General features: G+C 51.2%; 1 protein-coding gene across 1 annotated transcript in view; it reads left to right on the top strand.

The window, feature by feature from the left end:
- LOC125958382 (serine/threonine-protein kinase par-1) overlaps nucleotides 1–25568 on the top strand; it is a 58857-nt gene that overhangs the window by 9604 nt on the left and 23685 nt on the right. The window contains exon 2 of the mRNA XM_049691675.1: nucleotides 17228–19045. Coding sequence (XP_049547632.1) covers nucleotides 17228–19045 — 1818 coding nt within the window. The remainder of the gene's footprint in view (nucleotides 1–17227; nucleotides 19046–25568) is intronic.

Here is a 25568-nt window from a genome sequence, read left to right as displayed (position 1 = left end):
TATTCGTATTGGACACATTGTGTCTTACAACAAAGAGGTTGTCAATGCCAAATTTGCTTATTCTTTTGGAGTGAAAATGTAAAGTAAATTTCGCAAACGCACACTGCTCTTTATCAACGACTGTAGGTTCACCCCGTGAACGCCACCCCCGGAGCATACAGGGTGAACGATGAACTGCACGAACCGCGTGCGTACGCATGGCCTCGAATGAGAGAGCACGGCACGACGGCCAACAGCAGAGAGAGAGCTAAAAACACGAGTTCACCGCTCGGCGGTGACGTTCCAACGACGAGGGGCTGACAATTTTTAGTAGAAGCCGATTTTTAGTAGAAGCCACCACCGCGGCACTTGGTGTGGCCACACCAACAACACTCCATCCTCCATTCTGTTCTTCGCGCGAAGCGGCGCGGTCTAGCGGTTGCGCTTCGCGGTTTTAGTTCAGTTTCAGTAGTTAGCCCGGTTCGTGGCGCGCACATTCGCCGTCCGGGAGTTCGCCTTGTGTTGTGTCTTCCCCCAAAAAAAAATAGAAAGAAAAAAGGAGGCGAACAGACCAATGTTGGAATGTCCGCGCGGAGATTTGTGATTGATTAGAACGTGAGTCAGCTGTGATAGCACCGTGTGGTCACCAAATCGTGTTTTGTGCTTGTCGCTTATGATGTACTGCATCGTTCGGTGTGTGATGATCTTTTACCGAAAGGATGTTATTGTTACGATCATCCCCCACTAAAGAGAAGGAAATCTGCACGAGGAATGCGTACGGTTCCGGTTTACTGGTTCTGGCTCCTGCGATCTGCTGTGGCGATCATCACGATCATGGATGACGACCAGTCGCGCGCGCGCGCACGCTTGTATCTGTGTGTTAACGGTCCGATATACAAAGTTCTCGAGAGTGAGGGAGGCGTTAGCAGAGACTGGCTTGACCACCGCGCTTTGTGCAAAAGAACGAGAACCGCGAACGACACACGCTATTACTATGCTCTCTGGTGTGCTGGAATGCTTTGTGTGCCTTACTACCTACTGGAGAGTGGCCAGAAAAGATTAATTCAATTTACTGGCAGGGGCAGAACGCGAGGGCGCGGGCGCGCTTCTGGTGATCGTCTCCATACATCGAGCCGCCCTCGTGTGAAAAATACGCTCTGAGAGGAGGGAGGGGGTGTGTGCTATGTAGAAGTGTTGCTGCGATCATCGATGATCATCGTCGTTGTGTTGTGTTTGGTGATGCGTAATATACCTTTCTGCTCGATGTGTAAAGCGCTGTGTGTAGTAGGAGTAGGAGTGGTAACCATCAAAAAACGTCACGTCAAATCCGATCGCGGCAACAGAGGGTTGTGGGTGGTTTGAGATGATCCCAAACCCCTCGCCGAAGAGTGTGCCTCGAGGTGCAACACCATCCAACCTCCAGAGTGACAGCGACGTTGCGCCATCGTCGTCATCCCCAGAAACTCCCAGAAGAAACTATCTATTCCACCCCCTGGCAATGGTCGGATGCGTGTGTATTTGTTTGTCCTGGCCTCTCTGTCTGTGGTACAGGAAACAATCTCTCAAAACGTGTGGAGGTGTGCTGTTTGCGTTTAATTAAAACGATTGAAATTTTAATCAGCAAATATTTAAATTAGTTATCTACCCGTGGCCTGGGGCGTGTCGCGCACTTTATGGCCATTTTGCAATCACAGAACCACCCCATACAACACGCGCGCTGTTTGTATGTGTGCTTGGCTGTGTGTACGTGTGCGTGCGCGGAATTCACCTTCCTTCCAGTTGGTGTGTGGTGTATGATGTCAAAAGTTGCCGTCATCGTCATCGTCATCGTCGTCGTCGGGATCGGTTTTGTTTAGAATGTCTCCATCCCGATCGCGAGATGATCCAGGGGCAACAAAACGCGTGTGCCCAGGATTGTGTTCCATCGCAGATCCGTATGAAAGGGCTCTGAGGTGAAAGTGAACGATGTGGACTCCTGGCCCCCAAAATCTCGATGATTTGGAATCCTAAAGTGTGTGTACGTGTGTTTGTGTCTATGTTTTATGCCCATAAAACCGCCCTTCAGCCTTCACATAGAGAGTGATCCGTAGTGTCATTTGAAATGTTATTCCCCATTCCGGCGACAACCGCTCGAAGTGCTTATTTCGTTTCCGAAAATCGTGAAATCAAACACCGAAAGCAGCTGGTCCCATGTTTCCGTCGTCCCAGCAAAAAAGCCCCCCTCCCAATATGTATCCAGCGGCACACGTCCTGCAGAATCGAAGAAAGAGATAGAAACGGACTAAACCACCCCCCTCGGCATTAACCTGTTCAAATGGCGTCGCGTCGTATAATCAAACAGGAATCGTAGATCGTTCGCTCGCTCAAAGTAAAGACCAATCCCAAAAAACCTCAGCTCTCGTGGGGAGCTCCTCTGATTTTAGAGTAGATTTGCATCCACTTTCCCAAAAAACAAAAACCGCCTTTTTCGGAGACGGAAAAAGGTCGTCACAGATACCTTTTCTTGAGATGGAGGAGAGAAGCGGGAGGAGATCAATTTCGGAATTTTTGGGCAGTGAATTCGTAAGATACGCAGGAAGATACAGACCTAAGAGAGAGCGAGAGAGAGATGTGAAGTTGTATGAAACCGGTTCTTCTGGCGACTTCTGGGGCCCTCGACCACAAAACCACACCAAACACAACAACTATTACAACTTCTTTTTCGTCAACGCTGTTTCGTATTCCGTCTCTCGATCGTGCTTCGATCGCGAAGCACTCGAAAGTCTCCAAATGCCACTTCCAAAGCCGCTCAATCCCTCCACTGCTGACAGTCAGCAAATCTCTCGCCCCGCCTGAGATCCCGCCTGATAATACCCCGGGCCTCTTCACCGCTTCGCGCGTGGCGGAAAATTAAAGGACCTAAAAGGAGGGCACGACGACGCGATGAAAGCGAAATCTGCTGATGGCGGCCCTACCCAAGAGGGCAAGATCGAAGCAAATGAAAACACACAACGTGAACGTCTGTGTGTGTCACTCCGCAATACCGCGCCCCAGGAGATAGTGGGCCAAGATACGGAACAGGCAACAGAAGCGAAAGACACACAGCACAGCCCGTTGATGATGGTGCTGCTGCTGGGCGGCAAGTGAAACTCTTTTCCGTTTTCTTTCTTTCCTCCGATGCGATGGAATGCTGCAGAAGAGGTTGTGGCGCGCGGCGGCGTCGGCGGCAGAGGTACTATACTCTTACCAGCAGCAGCAGTAGCACCCTTTTGTGCAGTGCAGAGAGTAGTAGCAAATACCAAACGCGCGTACGCACGTAATCAACGACATGCGCATAAAATGGCGCGCGCGATCACTGCGTTGCATGCAGTGTGTCTCTAGTGTGTATGTCTTTGGCTCTTCGGCGATCAATGGCCGGCCATAGCACCGGAGCCTTCTCCCCCCGTCATTGGTTAGATAATCGCCTAGAAGAGCGAGCGGTACATCTACGCGTACATACGCGCGCCGCATTCCTTTCAAATGTGCGATCACTGCCGCTGGTTTTATGCTCTTTCGTTTTGAATCGCGACTTGCGGTTTTCCCCGTTTTGCGCTGATGTTGTTGGCCTCTCTGGGCTGCTCGTCGTCCATTGCAATACTAGCTTCATGTGCACACACATTCGAATATCTCTCGATACCAAGGTTCGTTGTTGCTTCCGAATGCCACCAGTGAGCGAAAGAGAGAGTGCGATCCGGCGATAGTAACAGCAGCCGCCCCATTGATGCACTATGACTCATCGTGCATCATGACGACGATGCTGTGCGATGGATTTATCGTCGTCGTATTCTCCTCGAGACGTCTCACGAGGGCAGATTACTCACGGAATTGCGCCTCTACGTATTGTGTGTGTGGCGCCAATAAATCACATCCACTAGAGGAAGGAATACGCAAAACTCTCCTTCAAAAAACCCGAAAAACTGCCATAAACGCGGCGCGTGTATATTGGCGCAACTCATAATTCCATCAGTTCTTCCCCCAGAGCACACAAGTGAGACCTCAGGAGGAGAGGTTCCAGGCGATCGTCTTCATTTCGCTTGTTTTTATGATTCACCCCACTAGATCTAGTGAATTGTGCGGGCGCTGGCTCAGTCACAGCACAGTGCTCTCTTGTAATGTTTACTGGCTGGCAGTGTTAAAGCGTCCAAATTGATTTACGATCGCACGATCGTGTTGTTGCTGGATGGTATGATGGGTGGAAAGAGCAAGGAACTGCTTCAGTTTTTTCTGTTTTATATCGGCCAGGGAAAAGGAATGGTTGTTCCTGCGTAATTTGAGTTTTGTTTTCTTTTAATTCGCGAAGAACACATCGCGGGCACAACATTACGATCACGTGGGGTACGTCTCTTGACCCTTTTGGGTGTGATTTGGGTTTGTTGCCACTTTCGCCACTTTTCGCTCCGGCATCGGATAATTTTCGAGGCGCTGAAATCGTGCCCAAAACTCCGTTGTTGCGTTCACCGTTTTATGTCCGAATCAGCCAGAGTCAGGCGACTGTTCACGCCCGGGACCGGAAGCAACCAATCCCCGGCCCTCGCCTCTGTAGTCGGTCGTTCGTCATTATGCAACCGCTTCTCGCACTCTCGCACTGTGTAGCGGCTAGCTCGCACACCACAGCATATCATCTTCTCAATGCCATCAAAAACCGCACGCCGCGGCACAAAAAAATACAAAACAAACAGCAAACGGATTCGGATCGGTTATTACCGGTTCGTTTTCGGTTTCTGCCATTAACTCTGACGCGAAAATAGACGACTTCGGATCATTTCATTCGGAGAAGTGCGTGGTGCGCGCGTAATTGAAAGATGAGAAGATGAGACGAGAAACAATTATTGGATCCGGCGACTTTCCAGCTGCTTGCTGCTTCTTTTTCCGGAACGGGGCTTTTGGTTGTTGGTTGTTGATCGATTAATCGAGAGGATTAGACATGATAATTCGGAGAAAACGCGACTTTTGCGTAGATGAATCAATTACTCTTTTTGGGGGTTTAAAAAACTTCAAAAACTCGCTTTCGACTCCACAGAGAGAGAGAGAGAGGAGTTCCATTACATAAAGTCTTCGCCTTCAAGAAGTGGCGACTCGCGAGTGCAGTGCAGGTCCGTCCGTCCATCCGTCCGTCCGCCCTGTTCTAAACCGGGAGAATTGGATCCAATTGAAGGCGACACATTGTGTTTGGCACATTCCCGTTCGCTCGCTCACTCACTGGCTCACTACTCCGTCCGCCGGAACGTTAAGATTGGCGGGGATTGTTTGGCCGCGAGATGGCGCAACGAGCGCGCGCGCGCGTGACATTTCGGACCAACCTGGTAGTCAGTCGTCCAGTCGTCCAGTCAGTCCGGTGAAGTGGATTCAATTCGCGTGCGCTCGCTCGCACCCTGCTACGCGTCTCCACATCATTGTCAGCCCGCGTGACACGCGCGTGAGGACGTCGCTCGCTCGCCGGCCACCGGCCGCCGGCGTGTTGTTTGTCCTGCCCTGAATTACAAACTCCTCGGTGGAGGAACGTTCTTTGCGGCGGCCATTTTGTGCAAAGTTTAGCCAATAAACGTGGAACGGAGGCGTTTGAGGAGAGAAGAAGGTGCTTGGTGGCCATCATTATCGCCAATCTATCTTCCGTGTACGGGACGGCGACGGCGACCACGACGACGACGATGAGCACATTGGTGTCAGGTTGTGCGGTGACTGGGCTCTGGACGGGGGACGCTCTCTTCTCCTACATTTGGCTGGCGCGCCGTCTTGTCAACGTTTCAATTAGTGCCTATTTATATTGATTATGGCCACCGGCACAATTCGCCACAGTTACACCGCCACCACCAGTGTGTGTGGGGCAGGTGGGGACCTCAGATCGCGACTTTATCGACCCCTCCCTCTATACACCAGCATACAACATCCAGCCTTCTGCTTCTGCTCTGCAAGAACCTTATAGAGGATGCTACTTCCATAGGCAGCGGCAGAAATCACCTTAGATCATCATTAGCGCTGATGCAGCGGTGGAATGAGATATATGTGTGTTCCTCTTTCGGGCGGGGGCAAAGGCACTGTGCCAATTGTTCTCCTCCGGTGTTTTTTTTTTTTTTTTTTTTTTTTGGAACGTAGCCTCTGTGCTGCCGATTGGCAACGGTAGCCAATCGTCGTCCACGTCGCCCACGGTCCACGGTCCAGAAGAGAATAAGTTATGCAAATGCTGCTGCTGCTCACACACCGACCACCAGAAGACCCCATTCCATTATTATAGTTCCGAATGTGGGATGTATGCCGCTTGCTTGCTTGCTTGCGTTGTTTGCTGGATGGCCTCCAAAATATTTATGTCACTTCTTGGAGCGAAAGAATCCTCACACACACACACACACACATATGAATACTATTCCGCCCACATTTCCCTGCAGAGGAGTCTGTGTCTGCGAAACCCGGGGCCATCGATCGCAACTTTGCAGAATCCATTTCCAATCGTGGAAAATGGGTTGACAAATCGGTCGCTGCCGTGTGTGTGTCTGTATCTCTGTACTGATGTGTATTTGTGGTCGCTTTTGGCATGCACATAGCCGCCACCCACCTCGTATCATCGGTGGATCGATCGATAACGATCAAATTATGCTGCTGCAGATGACTACCGGCAGCAGTTCTGTCACTTAGCTCGATGTGCGTGTGTGTGTTCGATTGTTGTTGTTGCATTAAATGGACCGGTGGCAAATGAGGACACATCGCTCCAATCACCTTATTTTTCAATTTCCAACCAATGTGTCCACTCGCCGTGTGTGTGTGTGTGTGTGTGTGGGATGTTTTTAATTTTCCCATTTATATTTAAGAGCACCGCAAAGCATACATTAAGAGCTAACCGAGAGTGAAGAAGAGCGTTATAAATTGATAAAATGTCGCGCTCGCTGTGTTGCACCACACCACTACCTCGCAAGAGGTGTGTAGCTCCGGTGTTGAATTTATTTGCGAGTTTTTTTTTTGCAGACATTAAATTGACCTCACGAGAAAACGAATTTAAACGTGTAGACGGTGTGACGACCTGGTCACAGGTGTGGTGTGCTCACGGTGCGTAGCTTTTCATGCTCCTTTCGTGCCGATACTCTGCCGTCTGTGCATCACTCGAAAGCAGTACGATTTTTTACGATTTTTTGCACAAACATCCTGCAGCCTGGCCTGGTGCTGGCCCCGACGCCTTAACACACTATAAATGCTTGATGAACACCTACCGCTGCACACCATCTACAGAGGGATGTGACGACAGACAGAAAGAGAGAGAGGGAGAGTTAGTATCCGTCAAGTGCGTTGACCCACGAAATGTCTCAAATCTCTAGAGACGCTCGGCTTTTCACCGTTTTTTTTTGTGATAAACTCACATAACGTTTCATGGTGAGCCTTCTCTCGTGCCCATAATGTTTGTCCTTCATTTCGCACCGCAACCGGTGTTTTGTAGAGTGGATCGAAGAGAGAAGAACGCACGCAACCGGTCCACCCGGAGAGAGGGGATCGATCTTTGCGTGATGTGATGTCACTGGCTCCCTAGTGTCGTCCTTGTGCGCAAACACAAGCGGGGGGTTAAATTAGTTTGGGGACATAAAACGTACACCGCTCGTGTCGCTCGACCGATCATCATCATCATCATCGTCGTCGTCGTCGTCAGCACGCAGCGAACGCTGCAATTGTTTCTGCAATTGTGCAATGCAATGTGTGTGTGCTTTTTAACCGATTTCCTGTGTCATTTACGCCACGCTTCCGGGGAGATAGGACCTAGCAGCAGCAGCAGCAGTACGAGACGATGGGATGATTGGTCGACTAAACTCGAAGCCGCCATCATTCGCGTCGTGTGATGACTTTGGCGGCACAATTATGCTCACCGCAGCCGCACCGCGGGGACCAGCCCCTCTACAGCGCATTTTCGCATTGTAAACCGAACACGGAATGGCGGTACCATCTACTCCCCATGTGTTACGCAATCACCACAACCACACGAGCACAGCACCAACTTCATCATCATCAGCATCATGCTCAGCTCAGCTCATAATAAGCACCTACTGCTGCTGCTGCTGGCCCTGGGCCTGGGCCACGCGCAGTTTTATCCCCACGAAAAGGCAGGGGGTGGCAATTCCCAAACCGGGCGCGCGAGGTTTATGAGCGCCAAGAGTTTGCGTCTCTTGCGATGTCGCGGCCATTTCGTGGTGGATGCCGCCTCGAAGCCCGGCGTCAAATCGATCGCGAACGCGCGAAACGAGTTAAGGGTTTGGTTATATAAAAACCACGGACTGGACTGCTGGTAGTTAGGGCTGCCGCAGTTCAACAAAACAACATCATCATCACCATCACTCACAGCACGTTAATTGTGAGAAGCAAGTGAGGCTTAATTGAAATGTTAATTCCCCCGGCACCATCGACGTGTTTGACCAATGAGCAGGGGGGGATGCATCTACATACGGGATCAATAATCACACACACAAACACAATTTAGAGAGAGAGATTCTCGCGGTAAATAACAACAAGTACTGGGTAGTGATGCCGATCGATCGATTTTAGTTACTGTTTGTAGCGTTAATTGGTTGTAAAATTTGTCATTTTGCTTCCCCCGCTTAGATCCTAGATCTGATGGCGCCTCGAAAGCGCACATTTCGACACGACATATATACATGGCGATGCCAACGAGAGATACATCATCGTCCAAACCACCGTCTCTGTCTCTCTCTCGCATCTCTCGTCATCATTTATTGTCGCCGTGAACCATAAAAATCAAATGCTCCTCTCTGGTATAGTCTGATGTGGACGGACCGTTCGTTCGCTTGTGCCGAATCTAGGTCAATCCCTCTATCGCTCTATGTTTCTCCTCAGCAGCAGCAGCAGCAGCAGCAGCAGCATCATACTGCAGATCGAAGCAGCACCGAAACGCAAACTTCTCTGCATGTGTACGCCGCTTCCGAGGCTTGTCATGCCTTTCGATGTTTTGGTTTTTTTGACAATTTTGCGATTCGATAATACAGCAAGAAGAGGTGTGCGGCTCTATTTTGCGGATTGCGACCTCGCTCGTCCTGTTGTGGTGGTAGCCTTGGAGACGACGACACCCCGCGGGGAACAGTTCCGCGTCTGTCGGATGCGGGCTGGCAACTTATCGCATTTCGAAGGTGGTAACAATAAATATCCAAAACCGAAAGGCTCTGAGCAGCCAGAGCTACAAAAATCGCGTTTTATCTCTCGACTTCTCGGCCAGCCAGCGAGCCAGCCAGAGAAGTGGTAGTTGGATGATGCTATACGTCCACCTCGTCTCCCGAAGGGCCACGCCACGAATTGTTGTGGCGTAACCAGTTGGAGGAGGTGGATTTGAAAGAGAGCCAGCAAATGCCTGGCCAAGGCCATGCCATCCTGGGCATCCGTGGACCATAAATCTCGGGAAGAAAAGGAAGTGCCGATGGTTTGTTCGCGCTGGTCGAATTCAAACGACGCCTACAGATGCCGTGGGACTCCTCCTCGTTTTCGTAGGCTGCGCGACATTGTGGCACCACCACAGACTCGGCGATTTTACGGTGGTTCCAATATTCAAGATGTGTAGCATTTTGAAGGTAGGTCCGTGGTGCTTTCGAGTCTTGAACCTGTCTAGAGGGAATCATGTTCAAGTAGGGAAACAAAAAATGGGGGGGAAAACGGAACCAATTAGCTGCGTAGTATTACCGTACCATGTGCTGTGCGTCAGCTGATTGCCTTGTCGGTTAAAACAATTTTCCAACGGAAAAACAAACTCTGTGTTACTGTTTGTGTGTGTGTGTTGTACCCCTAGGGAATTGTTATATCTCGGAAGCGGAACCTTCCACCTTTACCTGAACTCCTCCCGATGCACAAAGCGTTGGACTGCTAATGTCTAACTTGTCCCAGAAACAGTCTCTCCAGGGAATTTACGTAATAGGATTACAGACCATTGCGGATGGAGGGGACCCTTTTTTGGGTAATTTGAAATTTTGAATGTCTAGAAGTCACGTCTAGAAGTTTGCATCTCTGTATCACGGACAGCAGAGGTAGAGAAGGATGTGTAGCCGATTGAGAGCTGGTGACAAATTTTCCATTCATAGTGTCATCAAATCCAATCTCAGTCTGCGGTAAATAGAAGAGCAAAGCTACGTATACGTCATCGATATTGATACATGAACTGACTTCTTCCACTCTCGCGGTCGGTTCTACTGCCGGCCAGCAAACAAATTCCTCAACCGAGCATTCAACCGAGAAAAAGAGTGAGAGAGAGAGAGGAAAGGGAAGTCAATAACAATCAATAGAACGGAGCGCAAACGATTGCGCGCACCGTTCTTGCTGTGCTTGTTGTTGCGAGGACAAACTTATCTGGCTCCGGTAATGTAGAGTTTGTCTTCCAATGCAACTCTGTCGTCCGCCCGCCTTCCCCAAGAAGACCTTAGTTGTTGTTGATTGTCCATTAAGTGGAGGTACAAGCTACAAGCACTACTGTGTGTATGTACACTATGCTGTTGCTACGCTAATGCAACGCGCGCTGTTGTACGCCAACCGATCGACGTCACTGTCGTCTGTCGCTCAAACAATGGTTCGTTAGTGTTGTCAAGATCACGATGTAGTAGTGTGGTGTGTGTCCAGAAGGCCTTCAGTGGCATAAGATTGAAAACCAATCGATCGTTGGATTTGCATTTCTTTTTTTAAATGCAACGGTATCGTTATTTGTTCTAAAAGCACGGGGCTGGGTTTGTTAGGTTTTGACTCATAATTGATTCGCATCCGAGCAATATGCGGCATATTCGAATACACTGTTAGGTTTTTATCGGATCTACCTACCCGGTCCGCGGAATTGTGGACTCTCTGTTCACCGCAAATTGCATTGCCCAGTGGTGTGTTGCGGTTCCACTTGTTTGTATGTTTTGCGGTCGTACTGCAGAAGAATAATGTTCATGATGAACCCATTACTCACTAGCACTGTCTCTCTCTCTCTCTCTCTCTCGTTCCCTCTCATCTACTATCCAGTGACATGGTTAATAGCTTTCCATTTTAATTACCCCTTCGGATACGATAAGATCGATCCATCGACTGATGCTTCTCCCATGTGGATGATGTGCGAGTTGTGTGCCCGCCCAGAGAGTGTTTAAAGACCTTGACTCACTCCCCGCAAACCGGTCGATTGTTTGGAAAATTATCCATTTTCCCATGAATCGGTACGCGGTCTATAGAACAGCCTCGTCGTCGTGTCGAGATCACGATAAGTCCGAGTAATTTTGTTGTTAATTTTTTCCGTAAAGTAGTAAGTTCAATTGCTGCTGAGATGCGCGCGGTTCTCATCGCCTCACTAACCTTGATCGCACCAGCACACACGGAGCCGGTGCAGAGTAGGTTAATGTGTGCCAATGTGTCTTTGCTTCCGGTCGCGGTCGGGGGTCCGCGTCGTCGTCGTCGTAACGCACCGCAAAGCACGCAGCACTTTCTGCAGATGTTTTATTGTCGTCCAAATGGCGGCCAAGAGAAGAAAGCTGTGTGCTGTGTGCTGCTGATGTGTGCTATGTTCATGCGTGAGTCGAGATGTCAGAAGGTCATGCTTTCGCTCCCGCAGGTTTGCGGATGCGAATCTAATTAGCATAAGTTGGCGATTGTTTCCCGATGACCTTTTCTCTCTCGGTGTGTGCCTCTATCGGTGCGTTTGCCAGGGGTGTGTGTGTGTTGTGGCCTTTGGAAAAACTGTGCCACACTCTCATAATTTGCTCGCGGCGATGATGGAGGAGGAAACCACCATGTGCAATATGATTTAGTTTATGCTGTTGGTACGGCCAGGTTGGTGTGCCACGACGAGTGGCTTCATTAGCGCGTGTGCGACACACACACACACTTTTGAGGCTGTTGTGTGTGGTGAAGCACATAAAATGTATGCCTTGCTGTGCGACCCATAATCACCATCGATCCGTGTCGTTGCGCGTACTGCACACCAGCACTGCACTGCACTACTCCTCCCGGTCGGCCGCTCCATTTCTCGCACCATTTTCTGCTGCTGTTCCACATTCTCGAACCGGCGTCGGCGTCTTTTTCTCGTTGGAGGCCTTCGGTCTTCGGAGAGACTTCAACTTTCGATCTTCGATAACGCCACCGAAGCCGTGCAAATCACGCAACGCAACAACCACAACTCCATTGCCACCACCTCTTGCGTCGTCATCGTGGCCGGAACCGTAGTTGACGGCTTTACTTTTGATTGATTTTTTTAATGACCGGGAACAACTCGTTTTTGGAATATAGAGAAAAAAGCGAGTAGTAGCCAGGTTGGCGCTTCAAAACTAGTCGCCAGGTTTTTTTTCACCCCCCTATAAGCACTCTAGTGCACGTTGCGGTGGTGCTGTGCACCGTGGAGTGCATGAGCGGCTCCCGGGTCCTTGTTACGTGTCCTTGGTGACACGCGACGACGACGACGACGACGACTGAACGCCACTAATCGAGCCCTGTGCGAGTTGGAAATTAAATTCCTGGCACGTCACCCATCAACTACTTCATCTGAGAAAGAGAGAGAAGTAGTGTGCAGTAGATGGACTCCTGTTCGTGTAGCTTAACGTCTTTTGCGGAGTGTTCTTATACAAAAAAAAAAAGAAATGCGGGATCAAATTATATTTAAACCTCCTGCCCCGTGTCCTTATCTTAACGGTTTGTTCGTTCGGTATAGCATTCGGGCAGGGTATGTTGTAATGTGGCAGCGTACACGCGATTTAGCGTGCACTAGTGCGGCATTGCGGAAACAATAATTATACTACCAAGACCACCACCACCAGCGATTCCATGTCACGAGAAGTATTGGACACGAGAAGTGGCGGTTTCGCACATTTCGATTCCGTTACGGTATACCGGTTGACCGAAACCGACTCGAAATTAACCTTTGACGAGGTTAGCGTTCCAAGTAAATTCAATTTCAACCAGTGCCCTTGAACGATATATTCCCCTAGAGGGAGGGGCTACAGAGCCGAAATGGGAGACTTTTTCACCCAATCTTGTGTTCTTGGAAATTGGCTCCGCGAAGGGAAAAGGAAAGGAAAAAGGAGGCACCACCATTTGTTTTAAGGATATCGCCCAGAGCGCCAGTGGCCATTAATCTGGGCCTTCTTAAAGCACACCGTGTGTACGCCACCGTGGCTTTGGCTGACGTAATTCGTACGGAAAAGAACGGCTCCGTTGACAGCGGCTCCCGTGTTTCGCTTCGTCCGGTCCGGGCCCTTGTGTGGCCCCCTTTCGAGAATGGTTTAATTCCAGCCGCTATTTTGCCGCAAGCACCGTAAACAACAAAGCTTCTTCTCCTTCTCTACTACTCCCCTTGTGATCCTCTGGCCGATGCTTCTGGCGTTATATAAATAAGGTCCCTTCGCCTCATCGCGGGTGTGGTGTAAGCCTTTGGGGGATAAGAACATCCTTTACCCACCACCTGCGCCTCATGTTGTGCTTTTAGTGTGAAGGAGTGAGTCATAGTTTTGCTTGCTAGTTAGCTAGCTAGAGTGCCCCTCAAGATATTCATTCACAGAATCCAATCGAGGTTGAGAAGACTACTCACTCGACGACGACGACGACAACATGCACAACAACTCCCCCGTCATGCCCGTTTTTTTTTTTCGCGTGTAATGGTGACACACACACGCGCGGGCGCCAGAAACCTGTCGAACAGGTTTCCATTCTCAGGAGACTCACATCGCTACAGCCTCGTGTGGTGTGCAAGGCAGGTGCGCGCTGGTGGGTCTGACTTGGCTTATTGGCCAAGATTTGAAGCCGCGAGCACGGAACAACACAAACAGATGAATAAAATATAAGACGAAGATACACGCACACACACACACATATCTCCTACGGTGGGTAACGTGTCGTCTGGTGGGGCGGGTGGTACCTGGAGTCCACAACACATCCGCACAGCCAGCATGCTGCTGTATTGCTGCTGCAAGGTCATTACGAGATCGTGAGTGGCAGCTGCAGTAATAGCAGCAGCAGCAGCAGCAGCAGGTTATGGACTTGCTAGCTAAAAACAGGCTCCTAAACAAGTTCTGTCCGTCGTTGTGTTCCGTTGCTGGAATGTCTTGCTCCAAAAACTTCTAATCCAACTACTACTAATGGCGTTGCGGTGATGTGTGCTGGAGGGGGAGGGCGACCTTAAGGCGCAGAAGATTAGAGGAGAAGTGAAGTGAAAGAAAACCGAGGCGGCACTCGTTGCAATCCCAGGCCGCCAGGTGCAAATGTAGGTGGTATGTTGCTGCCATCACCACCATCACCGACCGTGTGATTGTTCGCCAACTTTCATTTCTGCTTTGACGACGTGGCTTTGTGGCGACAAACAGATAGTCACAGGCAGAAATAAAGCCGCGCAACACTGAGTGGCGAAGGCGAAGGCACACACTTCGATGCACTCGAGTGGGAATTGATTTAATGACAGGACGCGGCGCGCGCGCGCTCGCGCCGTGGTTGCAGCACTGAGAGCAATGGTGCAGTCAGAGCCAGCAGCTGCTAGTTAAGCCTCTGACACTCCGGCACATAGAAAACGATAAAAATCAATTGTTACGATAGAGAAAGAGACAGAGACACGCGGGATGGATACGTCGATGGACACACAACGAACCCGAGTTGTCGAGCGAAAGATGGTGGTGGTGACATCAATTTACTGTTGTTGACCGACCGATCGACTGCCGTGTGTGCAAGCAAGGGCACAGCTTGCCAAATCAACCTCAAAAACACCGACGCCCCGGCACAACCGGCCAGCGATATGATGGGGTCTTCGTGGCCAGTCGATCAAGAATTCAAAAGAGGAGAATACCCGTACTCCCTGTTGCTACTGCTGCATGATGTCATTGTCACGAGTCTTGTGCTCCGTGTGTATAAGTGGTTCCGAGGCGATTCCTCCCATTTTTGGGGAACACACCTCGGCACGACACACACCGATCTTCCCGCAAGACTTCTTCCAAGACCCCCACGGGCAATAGAAAGTTTCCCGTATGGCGGTGTGTGCATACCAAATGGCGCGCACCGACCAGAAAACGAAATCTGTTACAGTCAATAGACGTTGCCCAGAAGTCGCGCGCTTCTGGGAGAGAAAGTTGAGATCGCGGATCCTCCTGACATCGTCTGGATGGTTGACTGACTGACTGATGCGGATACACCTGGGGCGTTAACGATTGATTACAGACATCGTTTCCCGGGTTTCCCCATGTTTCCCCACGTTTTTTTTTATGTTCGCGTGTTGTTGTGCACCACCACACCTGACTGATGCGTTGTTGGCCCCCTTTTTCCTGGTTGCAGGAAAGTTCAAGTTCTCGCACCTCGCGCCCAACAAGTCTCTTGTGTCGTTTTCCCGTGTCCGTGTCTGCCTTCAGCTACGAATCAATTTCCGCGGTTCTAATCCCCATTCCATTCCCCGGTACACACCAGATGAGACTTGTCTATGTTTCCTTCTTTTTTTTTCATGCCCTAAGGTCATTGATGCGAAACGGTGAAACTCACATTCCCAGCGCTGCGGAGTACTAATCGAGAAGTGCTTCTGTGTGACCTTTTTGCTGCCGCCTGCCTGCGCAAAACAGCAACTTTCCTGGTGGTGGGGTTGGGGGGTGGTCGTTTCCATCGGAGATCAATGGCTTTTGGAAGTGAAGTTTGGGAACTCCCGGACGGACGAGGACCACCACCCCTTATAGCCCAATTTATTTACTCGATAAATTGTTTCCTGAGTTTCCCCTTCAGCGGAGGAAAAGCTCATGAGCTCTGAAAAGTTGGCATTTCTTTTTTAACCTTCCGTTCTGCTCACCCTCTCCCGGGTTTCCATGGATTCATCTCGTGGTGTGCCTTCTCCAAGAGGGCATAATAAAAAGGAATTACATCCAAGAAGGTCTCGACTTGGGAGCTTGGGAAAAACGGGCCATCGCCATCGAGAAGCGGCACTGCAAGACGTTTTTAGTGTTCCAATTTGTTGGTGGCGCAAAGTTGACTAACGTCTCTCCTCTTCTCTCCGTATCGCTCTCACACGCTCACGCATACACACCGTGACCCGGCGGCACATTTGTCTCATTTTCCAAAAGTATGGCACTTTCGTGCGTGTTACAACGCACGAGACCGGCAAGGCTAGGAGGGGGCAGAAAAGTTTTCTCCCTCTTCGTCGCTCGTTTAACGTGTGCGACCGCCGACCCACATGTAGATGTGTTGAGCATTGTTTTTACAAAACGGTCGTAAGATTAGAGTTCCAGGCCATCAGCATCGAACCACTTCCCACTTTTGAAGAAGCCTCGACGACGGACGAGCAGCAGCAACAGCTTAGTCGAACACATTAGTCTCGTCGATGTCTGTGTGGATGTTGCTTACCCGGGCGAACTTTTCTCGTAATTTTGAATCCCTGGAGAGCAGCAGCAGCAGCAGCTGGTCATTGGAAGATTAATTGGCAAACGATTGTACCGGGGAGCAGAACAGTGGATGATTAATCGTGTCTGTGGAAGAGGAGGAAGCTTGCATGATTGAAATCGTACAATATTGTTGGTTAAATTTCACGGAACTCTCATGATTCACGAACAACAAATGCACGCACACACACACACATGCCCTCGTGGCGCAGTCTCTCTACGTCGCACGACAAACACGCCAGTCACGAATCCCCTGCTGCATTGCCGTACGGATGCTGTCTTTTAGGCGGGGAACGACAGCACACGGAATAACTGATGTCCTCTGCAATTTCTGGGTGGCTTTTCATTGCCATCTTTCTTTCGTTTAAAGTATTGACCGGTATAAGTTCGCATTTCTCTGGGGCTTCGCTACACAAGTAAGGTTCGTCGGGGACAAAATACAACAAGAAACTGCACTGCATAGAATCCCTATGCACGGCAGTAGATTCGAGGCAGTAGAACAGAAACGAGTGGTTAGGATGGTTTAGTTTTGAGCGAGCAACGATACTTCGATTCCTTTACGGTAATATACATTCTCTTCTCTGCAACTTCTTCGACTTCTGCGCGTGGAACAATGGAAAATACGTCATTTCTCGGACATTAACGAAAACAAGTGATGGGGCATTGTAATAGCGTTAAGCTTCCACCTTCCAGGCCAAATACTATACAGTGATCAAGTGAAAATGGGACCGAATTTAGCGACCTGCGACGACCCGTCTTCAGCATCTTCAGCAGTTCAACAGTAGGGAATGTCCCAGTGTCGAGTAAAGTGTCGAAACATTCAATGTGAGCAAACGTTTAACCAAATGCAACTAGTCCACTAGTCCACTAGTGCTGTGCGTATGTGCGCGCCTGTGTCTTGAGCGGTGAGTGATATACAATTCGTGGTAGAAGGACGAGGACACACGAGGACTACTGGTACTGGTGTACCGCCGGGCTTCGGATACGCGAGCGCGGATGACGCTATGTACGAGGTTGCGACACTGGCCGGCAGTAAACTACTTCTGAACAACGCACCTGCTGCTGCGGCTCCTTCGTACACAACAACCTCGTCAGTCGTCAGGTCTCCTCGGAACGCGGAAGTGGTTGTGGTCGACGTGGAAGAACCCTCCAGCGTTGTCGACGTCGTTACCCTAGCTGATCTTCGCAACTACCACCACCACCACCACGACCGTGGTGGCGGCTACTGCTGCGACAACGGCGACATCATCATCACCATGGGCCAGATATCGTCCTCGGCGACAGCTACCACAAGCAACAGCAACAACAACAACAATGGCCACCATCATCCGCACCATGGAACGGTGACACGGAACGGGAAGAAAATCTATCATCGTCACAGCTCGGTCCAACCGGCCCTTGCCAGCATACGGTTGCTGAAGAAGGAGAACTCATTCACGGCCGGTTCCGGTGGAACAGCGGGAAAGGATGGTACCGGAACCGGCAGTGCCGGTGCCCGGTTGCGTGAATCGATGCAGAAAGCCCGGACGGAAAGTAAAAACATTGACCAGTATGGTGTCCTGCTGGCGGCACGAGGTGGTGCAAGCGAGACGTCCGGTTCGACGGCCGTACCTGCACCACCCTGCCCAAGCTGTGCCACGACGGCTAGTAACGAGCTGACGACACTGCTCTCGTCCGAAAGTGCCGGCGAAGTCATTGATCGGTCGGTAAGTTCCGTCGTCGGCGGTGGTGTCGGTGGAAGTAGTAGCCGGGAGTTCTTCAAATCGGGTGACGATACGTACCACCGGACCGAGTGTTGTTATTACCGCACGATGGACAACGGTTACCATAAGCTGCCGTCGGATTCGTACCACAAGACGACCGAAGGTTGCTACGTCAAACTACCGGACGGTAGCTTCCGACGGTTAGTGGATCCAGCAACGACCACCGGAAGTGCCACAACCGTTGGTGGTGGTGGTGTCGGCGATGAGGACATGGCACCACCGGCACCGGCGGTCCAATATAGGGTGCGCAATCCAATGTTGAAGTTTCTGAAGCGCTCCAAGTCCCATACACCCACCACGATCGCCCAGCTGCGGAAGGAGAAGGAAGAACGGGAACGGAAGGAGCATCATCGGCTCAGTACGATCCAATCGAGCGATGTCGAGGCAAGCCGACATCAGGCGGCCGCTGCAGCTGCGGTACTTCTACAGAATGCACACCACAACAATAAGGGCGCAACGGCGGATTCGCTGACGAAGGAGGATTACTCGCAGATTGTGTTGGCGCGAGCAAGAGAAGGCCGCCGTTGGCGTGCCTCACCGGGTACTGGCATTAATGGGCAGCATCAGCAGCAGAATGGTGCGGATCATCATACGCATCATCACCATCACCACCATCATCATCATCACCAGCAGCAACAGCAGCAGCATCACCATCATCATTCACCTTCGGCTGCATCGATTGTGGAACAGCAGCAGCACCAAGGTGGTAGCAGTAGTACAACAGCTGGTGCGACCGTAGTGACCAACAATGGCGCTACCGGTAGCAGTAAACCTTCCTCCGGAGCCACCGCAACGGCAGCAGCAGCAGCAGTACCACCGGCACCAGCGAATCATCCGAATCGTCGCGTGATGGTGACGATGATCGACGGTGGATTGCCGGTGGTGGCCAAGAGCAAACCCATCCACGATAAAGTGAAAAGTGCCAAAGCCCGTGCCCAGGACGTGAAGAGGGACAAGGTAACTATTACGCGCATTGCGCGGTGGGACGTTCTGTAACTTTTCCGGGATTTTAATGTTTTCCAGAGGGGTTATATACCCAACTGAATTCAGGTGGTTATATACCTTGAAGAGCTTCCATCGTTTCTCCGTAATATTGGGACACTTTCTACGCATTTCTCGTACTTCTATCGAGAGTATCTGGGAAGTTTCAGGGTTCTCTTGAATTTATTCTGGCCTTGTACACATTTCTGTAAGGTGGCGTCGTCCACTTCCTGCAACATTACTCCTGAAATCGAGATGATGATGACGATAGTGTGGGCTACTAAAATCATTATTGACTTGGCGGTATTTACTCGGAATCGGTCAAGGAAATAAATCATATTTCCTGTCCGTCGTCGTCCTACCTACGGACTCCACACCGGACTACGAGATAAACTTCCTGCTTCGATAGCAACGTTGTGCCCTTCAAGATATCAAGCCAGCGGGCGACGGTATAATCTCAACTTCCCAAATCAAATCACCGCGTCTTCTTTCTACTTCTCGCGCGATACCATCACCCCTCCCCCGGATTGGTCATTTAGCGGAAAAGTGACTTTAGCGTGAGGCGATATGATGCCGCCGTTTGGATCTCGTCACCGGAGTGCTGGTCCATTACCGAAAATATCGATCCACTTTCGTTGGGCAAAAGCAGCGGTGTGGTGTAGCGGTGATGACCACCGGCTGTGCGTCGCCATTCAAGGGCACGAACTGCTTGAGAACTGCTGCTACTACGATGTTCGGACGTAGATGAATCATGGCGCATGGCGACAGCGCGTGGTGGTGCGCACTCATTGACCATATTGGGACCCCCCGCCTTTCTCCCTCCCTATCCACCTCTCTTCTACTACTTGAAGCACGCGCATGCAGCTTAAGTAAACAACAAACCTAACTGAAGCTCTCTCTCAGGGAACTCGGGATCGCTCTCTCTCTCTCTCTGTCAGGTCAGAAGTGTCTGAGGTGCTTGTGCAGCAAGTGCAGTGCCACTTTGCGATATCACGATCCTGAGGGGGCTATGGGTACTCCAGGGCGCTCAAATCTGTCACTTTGCGTTATTGATTTGTGCAGCTGGTGTGTGACATGTGCGGTATGGGGCGTGTGGTCTAAGAGAGGGGGGGACCATATCGTTATCACACCTTTTTCCCAAACTGATAACCGTGCTCTCGATAAGGTCTGGGCTATATACATACGCGATCGCAGGGGGGGGGGGGGGGGGGGGGACCTACTCATACTCGATTGATATCGAGTTTTTTTTTCTCTCTCTCGTTTGAATGTGTGTTCGATTGCCAGCCAGCCAGCCAGCCTGCTTTCCGTTTTTGGGACAGGCGGCCGGCCAGTCTAAGCCCACAGTAGTAGTAGCAGTAGTACCGTTGTGAAGACCGGTACGGCGGCCCACACTCACTGTGTGTCCTCCTCGTCGTAGCAAATCGTGCTGCTCGTGGCGGTAACGTGCAGTGTGTGTGTGTGTGTCTCTGTTGCTGAGGCCAATTGCTTGCTGGTCCGGTGATATGGAGTAGCAGCAGCAGTAGTTCGTGGCCGTCGTACATACCGTACTCGGTCTCGGTACACTTGGCACTTGGTTGCCTTCTGTACTCGTGAGCGCGTGCGCGTGCGCTGCTGTACTGGTTAGTCTGCTGCAGTCCAGTGGTGTGTTTGACCATTTGGTTAGTGCAACATCCGAGAGTTGTTGTGCGCAACGCCGTAGACGACGGAGATGACATTAGTCAATAGCGCAACGATCAGTCTACATCGCTACGAGAACCACCACCGTGCGTTATCGTGAGAAGTGCGTTGGTGGCGAGTCATTACCTTCGTCTCGATCACCCCGCAGAGACACATCATCCGTCCATCCATCCATCCATCCGGTCCAGTGTGTGTGTGTCGCTAAGTGTCGCTAAGTGTATCAGCAGCAGCAGCAGCAGCGAGCTAGCGTTTACTCAGTTGCGTATAGACGACCGTCTGCTGTGAAGAAGAGTGTCACCGCTCAAATATCACCTGAGCTACTAAGCGGTGTGAGAGATGAGCACGACACTGTCGAACAGTCGTCGTCGTCGTCGTCGTCGTCGTCGTCGCCCCGGCGTTTCGGGTTCCCTTTCGAATTGGCGGACACGCGGCGACGGAGATGCGCAAGGTGAAAATGCCAGCAACGCACCAGCAGCGCGGGGTAGCCTTTGACGTGCGCGCTGCTGTTGCTGCAAAAGAGACAACAATCGATCGCGTAACGAGCTGGCGCGCGCACACGCCACAAGGGGGCCAGTGTTTCGGGTGTCCAGGACTAGGGTTTGTCCCTCTAGTGTGTAACCGTGTGTCTGTCGCTGTGTGTAGCACTTCCGTTGACGTGTGTGTTATCCGATTTGGTCAGCAGAGAGAAAGACAGAGAGCGAGGACAGGCACAACTCTACGTGCCAGTTTCCAAAACGATCGTCCGCCAAGTCCAATACTAAAGACAAGAAGGTGCTGCTGCTGCTGCTGGGTCTCTGTTGGGGTGCTGTGACCACCAAACAGCAACAAATGGAGGTGTTGCTGGTGGGTTTTAAGTTACTCTTGGGAGGTGTTTGTGTCCACACACACCACCCTCAGTTGTCACATGACAGGCAGATCACCTCGTCCACCGTCGTGCGATGGTAGTTAGGGAGAGGAGAGGATGTGTGTGGGCTGTTGTGTGGCTGTTGAGGCTGCAAAAATACTACCGACAAAACTATATACCTCCCGAACGTTTGTTGGTGGCTTCGTTAGTGAGCAACACTCAACCTTTCTAATGTAATATCCCCAGAGTGCTGTGGGTTTCACTTTTCTCGTTCGTGCGTTCGTTCGTTCTCCAAATCTTATCTTTCCGTCCAGTGGGTCCCCGTAATCAACAGCGGCAGCGGCAGCAACAGCAGCGTTATCAGTGCCAGTGCACACCGGCGCGTATTGTTGCGCGAAACGAAACTTGACATACACTCTTGGACATCTTTCTCTCAGTCACACCGGGATCGGGACCGGAATATGCGAGCCTCAGTCGCAAGCTGTTTGAGGGCCAGAGAGAAAGAGAGAGAGAGTAACGTAAAGATAAGATTGGCTCTATGACAAGCAGCTGTGTGTGGCTCGCGGCTGGCTGGTAACGCGCCCACAGAGAGTGTGTGTACCACAGTTGTAGTACAGGCCGGGCGTGCGTGCGTGCGTGTTCTGCGTTCTTCTGCACAGCGAAGCGGGGGTGTGTTTCGGTTTCTGCTTTCTGCGTGATGTCCTTATACATGTATACTCCGTGTGTTGTCTTGTCCGGTATCTGTGTGTTTTCGTTTCGTCTTGTACGTGTGTGTGTACGTGTCTGGTGATGATGGTGATAATAGGAAGGGGGACTACCGCCTCTACCACCAACACACACCACCACACCTGTCGTGATCGTGTCGAGCGAGAAGCGCGAATTCATTCCGGTGAAGGACATCCATATCTCTCCACGTCTCGTCTCGTGGTGTCTGCCTGCTGTGTGAAGTGTACACCAACATCCACTACGCTTCACCACCATCCTCTCACCGTCATCGTCATCGAGCCCCGTGGTGGTATAATGTGATCTTCTCTTTTTCCTCACTCTGCTATTGCGCACCACCCTTTTACGGGATGTGCAGTGTGAATAGGAGATCATCGTTCACAACAGTGCGCAAGGCGGAAGACAGGTCGTCGAGTGATCTTCAGTGACGACAACGCGTCATAAAGCGTGCCCCGGGTGCCCAGAATCGAGAAGTTCTTGTTGCTCTTCTGAGACCGGTTGCTTTCAGAGTCTTCTGCCAGGAAGGGTGTAGCCGAAGCCGTGCGTGTGACACATCAGAAACGAACGGACCAGACCAGATAAGCCAAAGCCCCCCGTTGTGGACGCTGATAAGAAGTGCAAGAAGCGGCCACCACCAGCAGCAGCAACAGCACACTTTGTCGGGGTGACTCCCCTGGATGTGATACTAACCTTTGTTGTGTGTGTGTGTGTTGTATTTTGCGAAAGAGTTTGAGGACAGATTGTGAAACAACTCGCTGGAAGTGTGACTGAAGAAGCAGTAGTAGCAGCAGCAGTACGATGAGTTCGAAGGAATTCGAACGGAACGAAACGATCCGCAAGAGCATCCGGTTGAAGGCACCGGTTAAGATGGAGGTGGCTCCCGCCTCGTCGTCGGCAACAGCACCACCACCACCAGCTACATCGCACCTTATCACATCGCCTACCGGTGTCCGGCGACCGCTAACGTCGGTGGCAGCATCACGCGTATCCCCTCTACCGACACCACGCTCGACGACGGTTCGCGAGCGGAACCTACGCAACGAGCTACAGCGTGGTCCAGTGATCACCCCGAGCTCCAGCAGTACACGAGAGAAGGTCGACATACGGGATCACTATTCGCTGAAGCTAAGCGACATCACGAAGGCACCGGAAAGTGGTACCAACGGTGCGAATGCTACTAATTCTAATACGAGGAGCACCACCACCGATGGTGATGGCGTGGATGTGCAATCCCTCTCGCTACTGGAAACGCTCGAGCGTCAGATCAACACGATGGAGTTTGACGAACGGATGAAGCAACGCCGCGATCTGGTATTGCAACCACCGGCGGCGGCCGTATCCTCATCTTCATCGCAACACCATCACCAGAAATTCGTCGGTGGTAGTAGTATCAGCACACCGAACTCACCGCTATCACCGATCCTGATGGCACGCTCGACGCGGAAGGACGGTCGTCCGGTGCACTACGGGGAGCTGCCGAGCCTGCTGAACACGGGCATCAGCGATGTGGCCACCGCTAATGGGTTCGGCTATCTCGAGAAGGACGATGGCAGCTTCGATGGTGATAGCGATGGTGACGATGAGGATGGTATGCGCCATCTGCGCCACGGTGGCGGTGTGTTCAAGCGTGGCGAAGAAGGTCGCAGCTCGACCGGCGGTACCACCGGGTACCGGCCGAAACCGAAGGCCACACGCATCGTCAATCGAACCGTTTCCGATACGAAAAATGCCGAAGCGACGGTGAAGACGATACGGCTGAAGAAGCTGGCCCCGAAACCACCGGTTCTTGGTCCGGTGGCCGGTGGTGCCGGCGCCATCGGAGCAACGAAACCCCCACCACCACCATTAACATCCGTAGTAGCCACCGTGGTCGGTTCGATTGAGAAGAAGGAAGGTGCATCGTCGTATCGTGGACCATCGGGCGTTGCCTCCACCGGTACGGCAATGTCCGGTTCGACGACAAGTGCCACCTCCTCGACCACATCCTCGTCAATGGGTGGTAGTGGTGGTACCACCGCTGCCGTGGGGTCTTCCGCTAAAACCGCAGCTGCACAAGCGGCCGAAAAGAAGATTAGTCCGGAGGTGATGAAACAGATTGTGTCCCAATCGCACAAAGTACAGGTAAACTCGAGGTGCTAGCGAATCGAAGCGAGGAGATTAAGAGGGATTCTCTTCGTATCTTGCGCTGTGTGTGTGGTTTATGGTATGGTCAGAGCGTGTATGCAGGGGTGCAATAATATGTATCAAGTGCATGCACAATGTTACCCCGTCAGTGCAGCACGAAGCACCGAAACTCAGATACAAACAGCACCCCCCATCAGCTGTCATCGACGAGTGGCGGCGAGGTATCCATTTTTTGCTGGTGGATTGTAATCGATTTTTGATTGAAGACGTCCCCGCGGTAGTATCCACCGCTTGCCTCGTTTGCTCACTCCTTCCATCATGCCAGGATGTTTCGCCCGCGGGTGTCATGTAATTAAAATATTGTTATCTACCTACGTCACCTCTTTTCCGACTCGGTCTCGGCTATGTGCGGTGTGTGGTGTGTTGTGATCATCGTGTGGTGGTGGTGGTGATTTCACAAGAGTGTCTCACCTCTCGACCGACCGATCGTACTTTGCCACAGAGCTCACTATCTTGCTTGCTATCTTGTGAGCTTTCGAGAGCGTCAAGGAGAAGAGGTCGAGGACTGCTGTGGACACAACCCATCCGACCGACCGACCGACCGATAAGATAACAACACGCGCGCGCGCGATATTGCGCGACCAAAATCATCCAACCAACGGCCACCGGCGACATGTTGAAAGTCTGCGCATCGCAATGAAGCTTCGTTGTAAACCGTATGAAAAGCTTAATAGGAGTCGCAAGGAACGAAGTTTAATGTTTGAAAACCTTCGTCAACACACCTCACGTGGCACGTTACGTCGAAACATCCTGCAACTCTCTTAGGGAATCAATCGCGTTCAATCGACTGAAGGGGCAAGCAATCCATCGTTCGTTTGTAGATGGATCTCGTTGCGTGATCGATCGCTAGTTCGCTTCAATTTCCGTAAACTATGTTGGCGATTGTTTTGACCTTGGATGCACGAGCGCGGGCGGGGTGGTGGTTAGACCAATCCAATAACTGCATCGGCTGGTCGACGGTGTGTTGTGCACGCCATTGTGCACCAAACATACTTCTAAGTAAAATTGCTTTTTTATGATTTATTGCATCAAGCATTGACTAATGCCTTGCATTACCCGTCGAGTACTCTT

Source organism: Anopheles darlingi, chromosome 3, assembly GCF_943734745.1.
Source record: "Anopheles darlingi chromosome 3, idAnoDarlMG_H_01, whole genome shotgun sequence".
NCBI classification, from domain to species: Eukaryota; Metazoa; Arthropoda; class Insecta; order Diptera; family Culicidae; genus Anopheles; species Anopheles darlingi.
The sequence above is the reverse complement of the archived record's forward strand: the minus strand, read 5'-3'. Positions and strand labels throughout refer to the sequence as shown.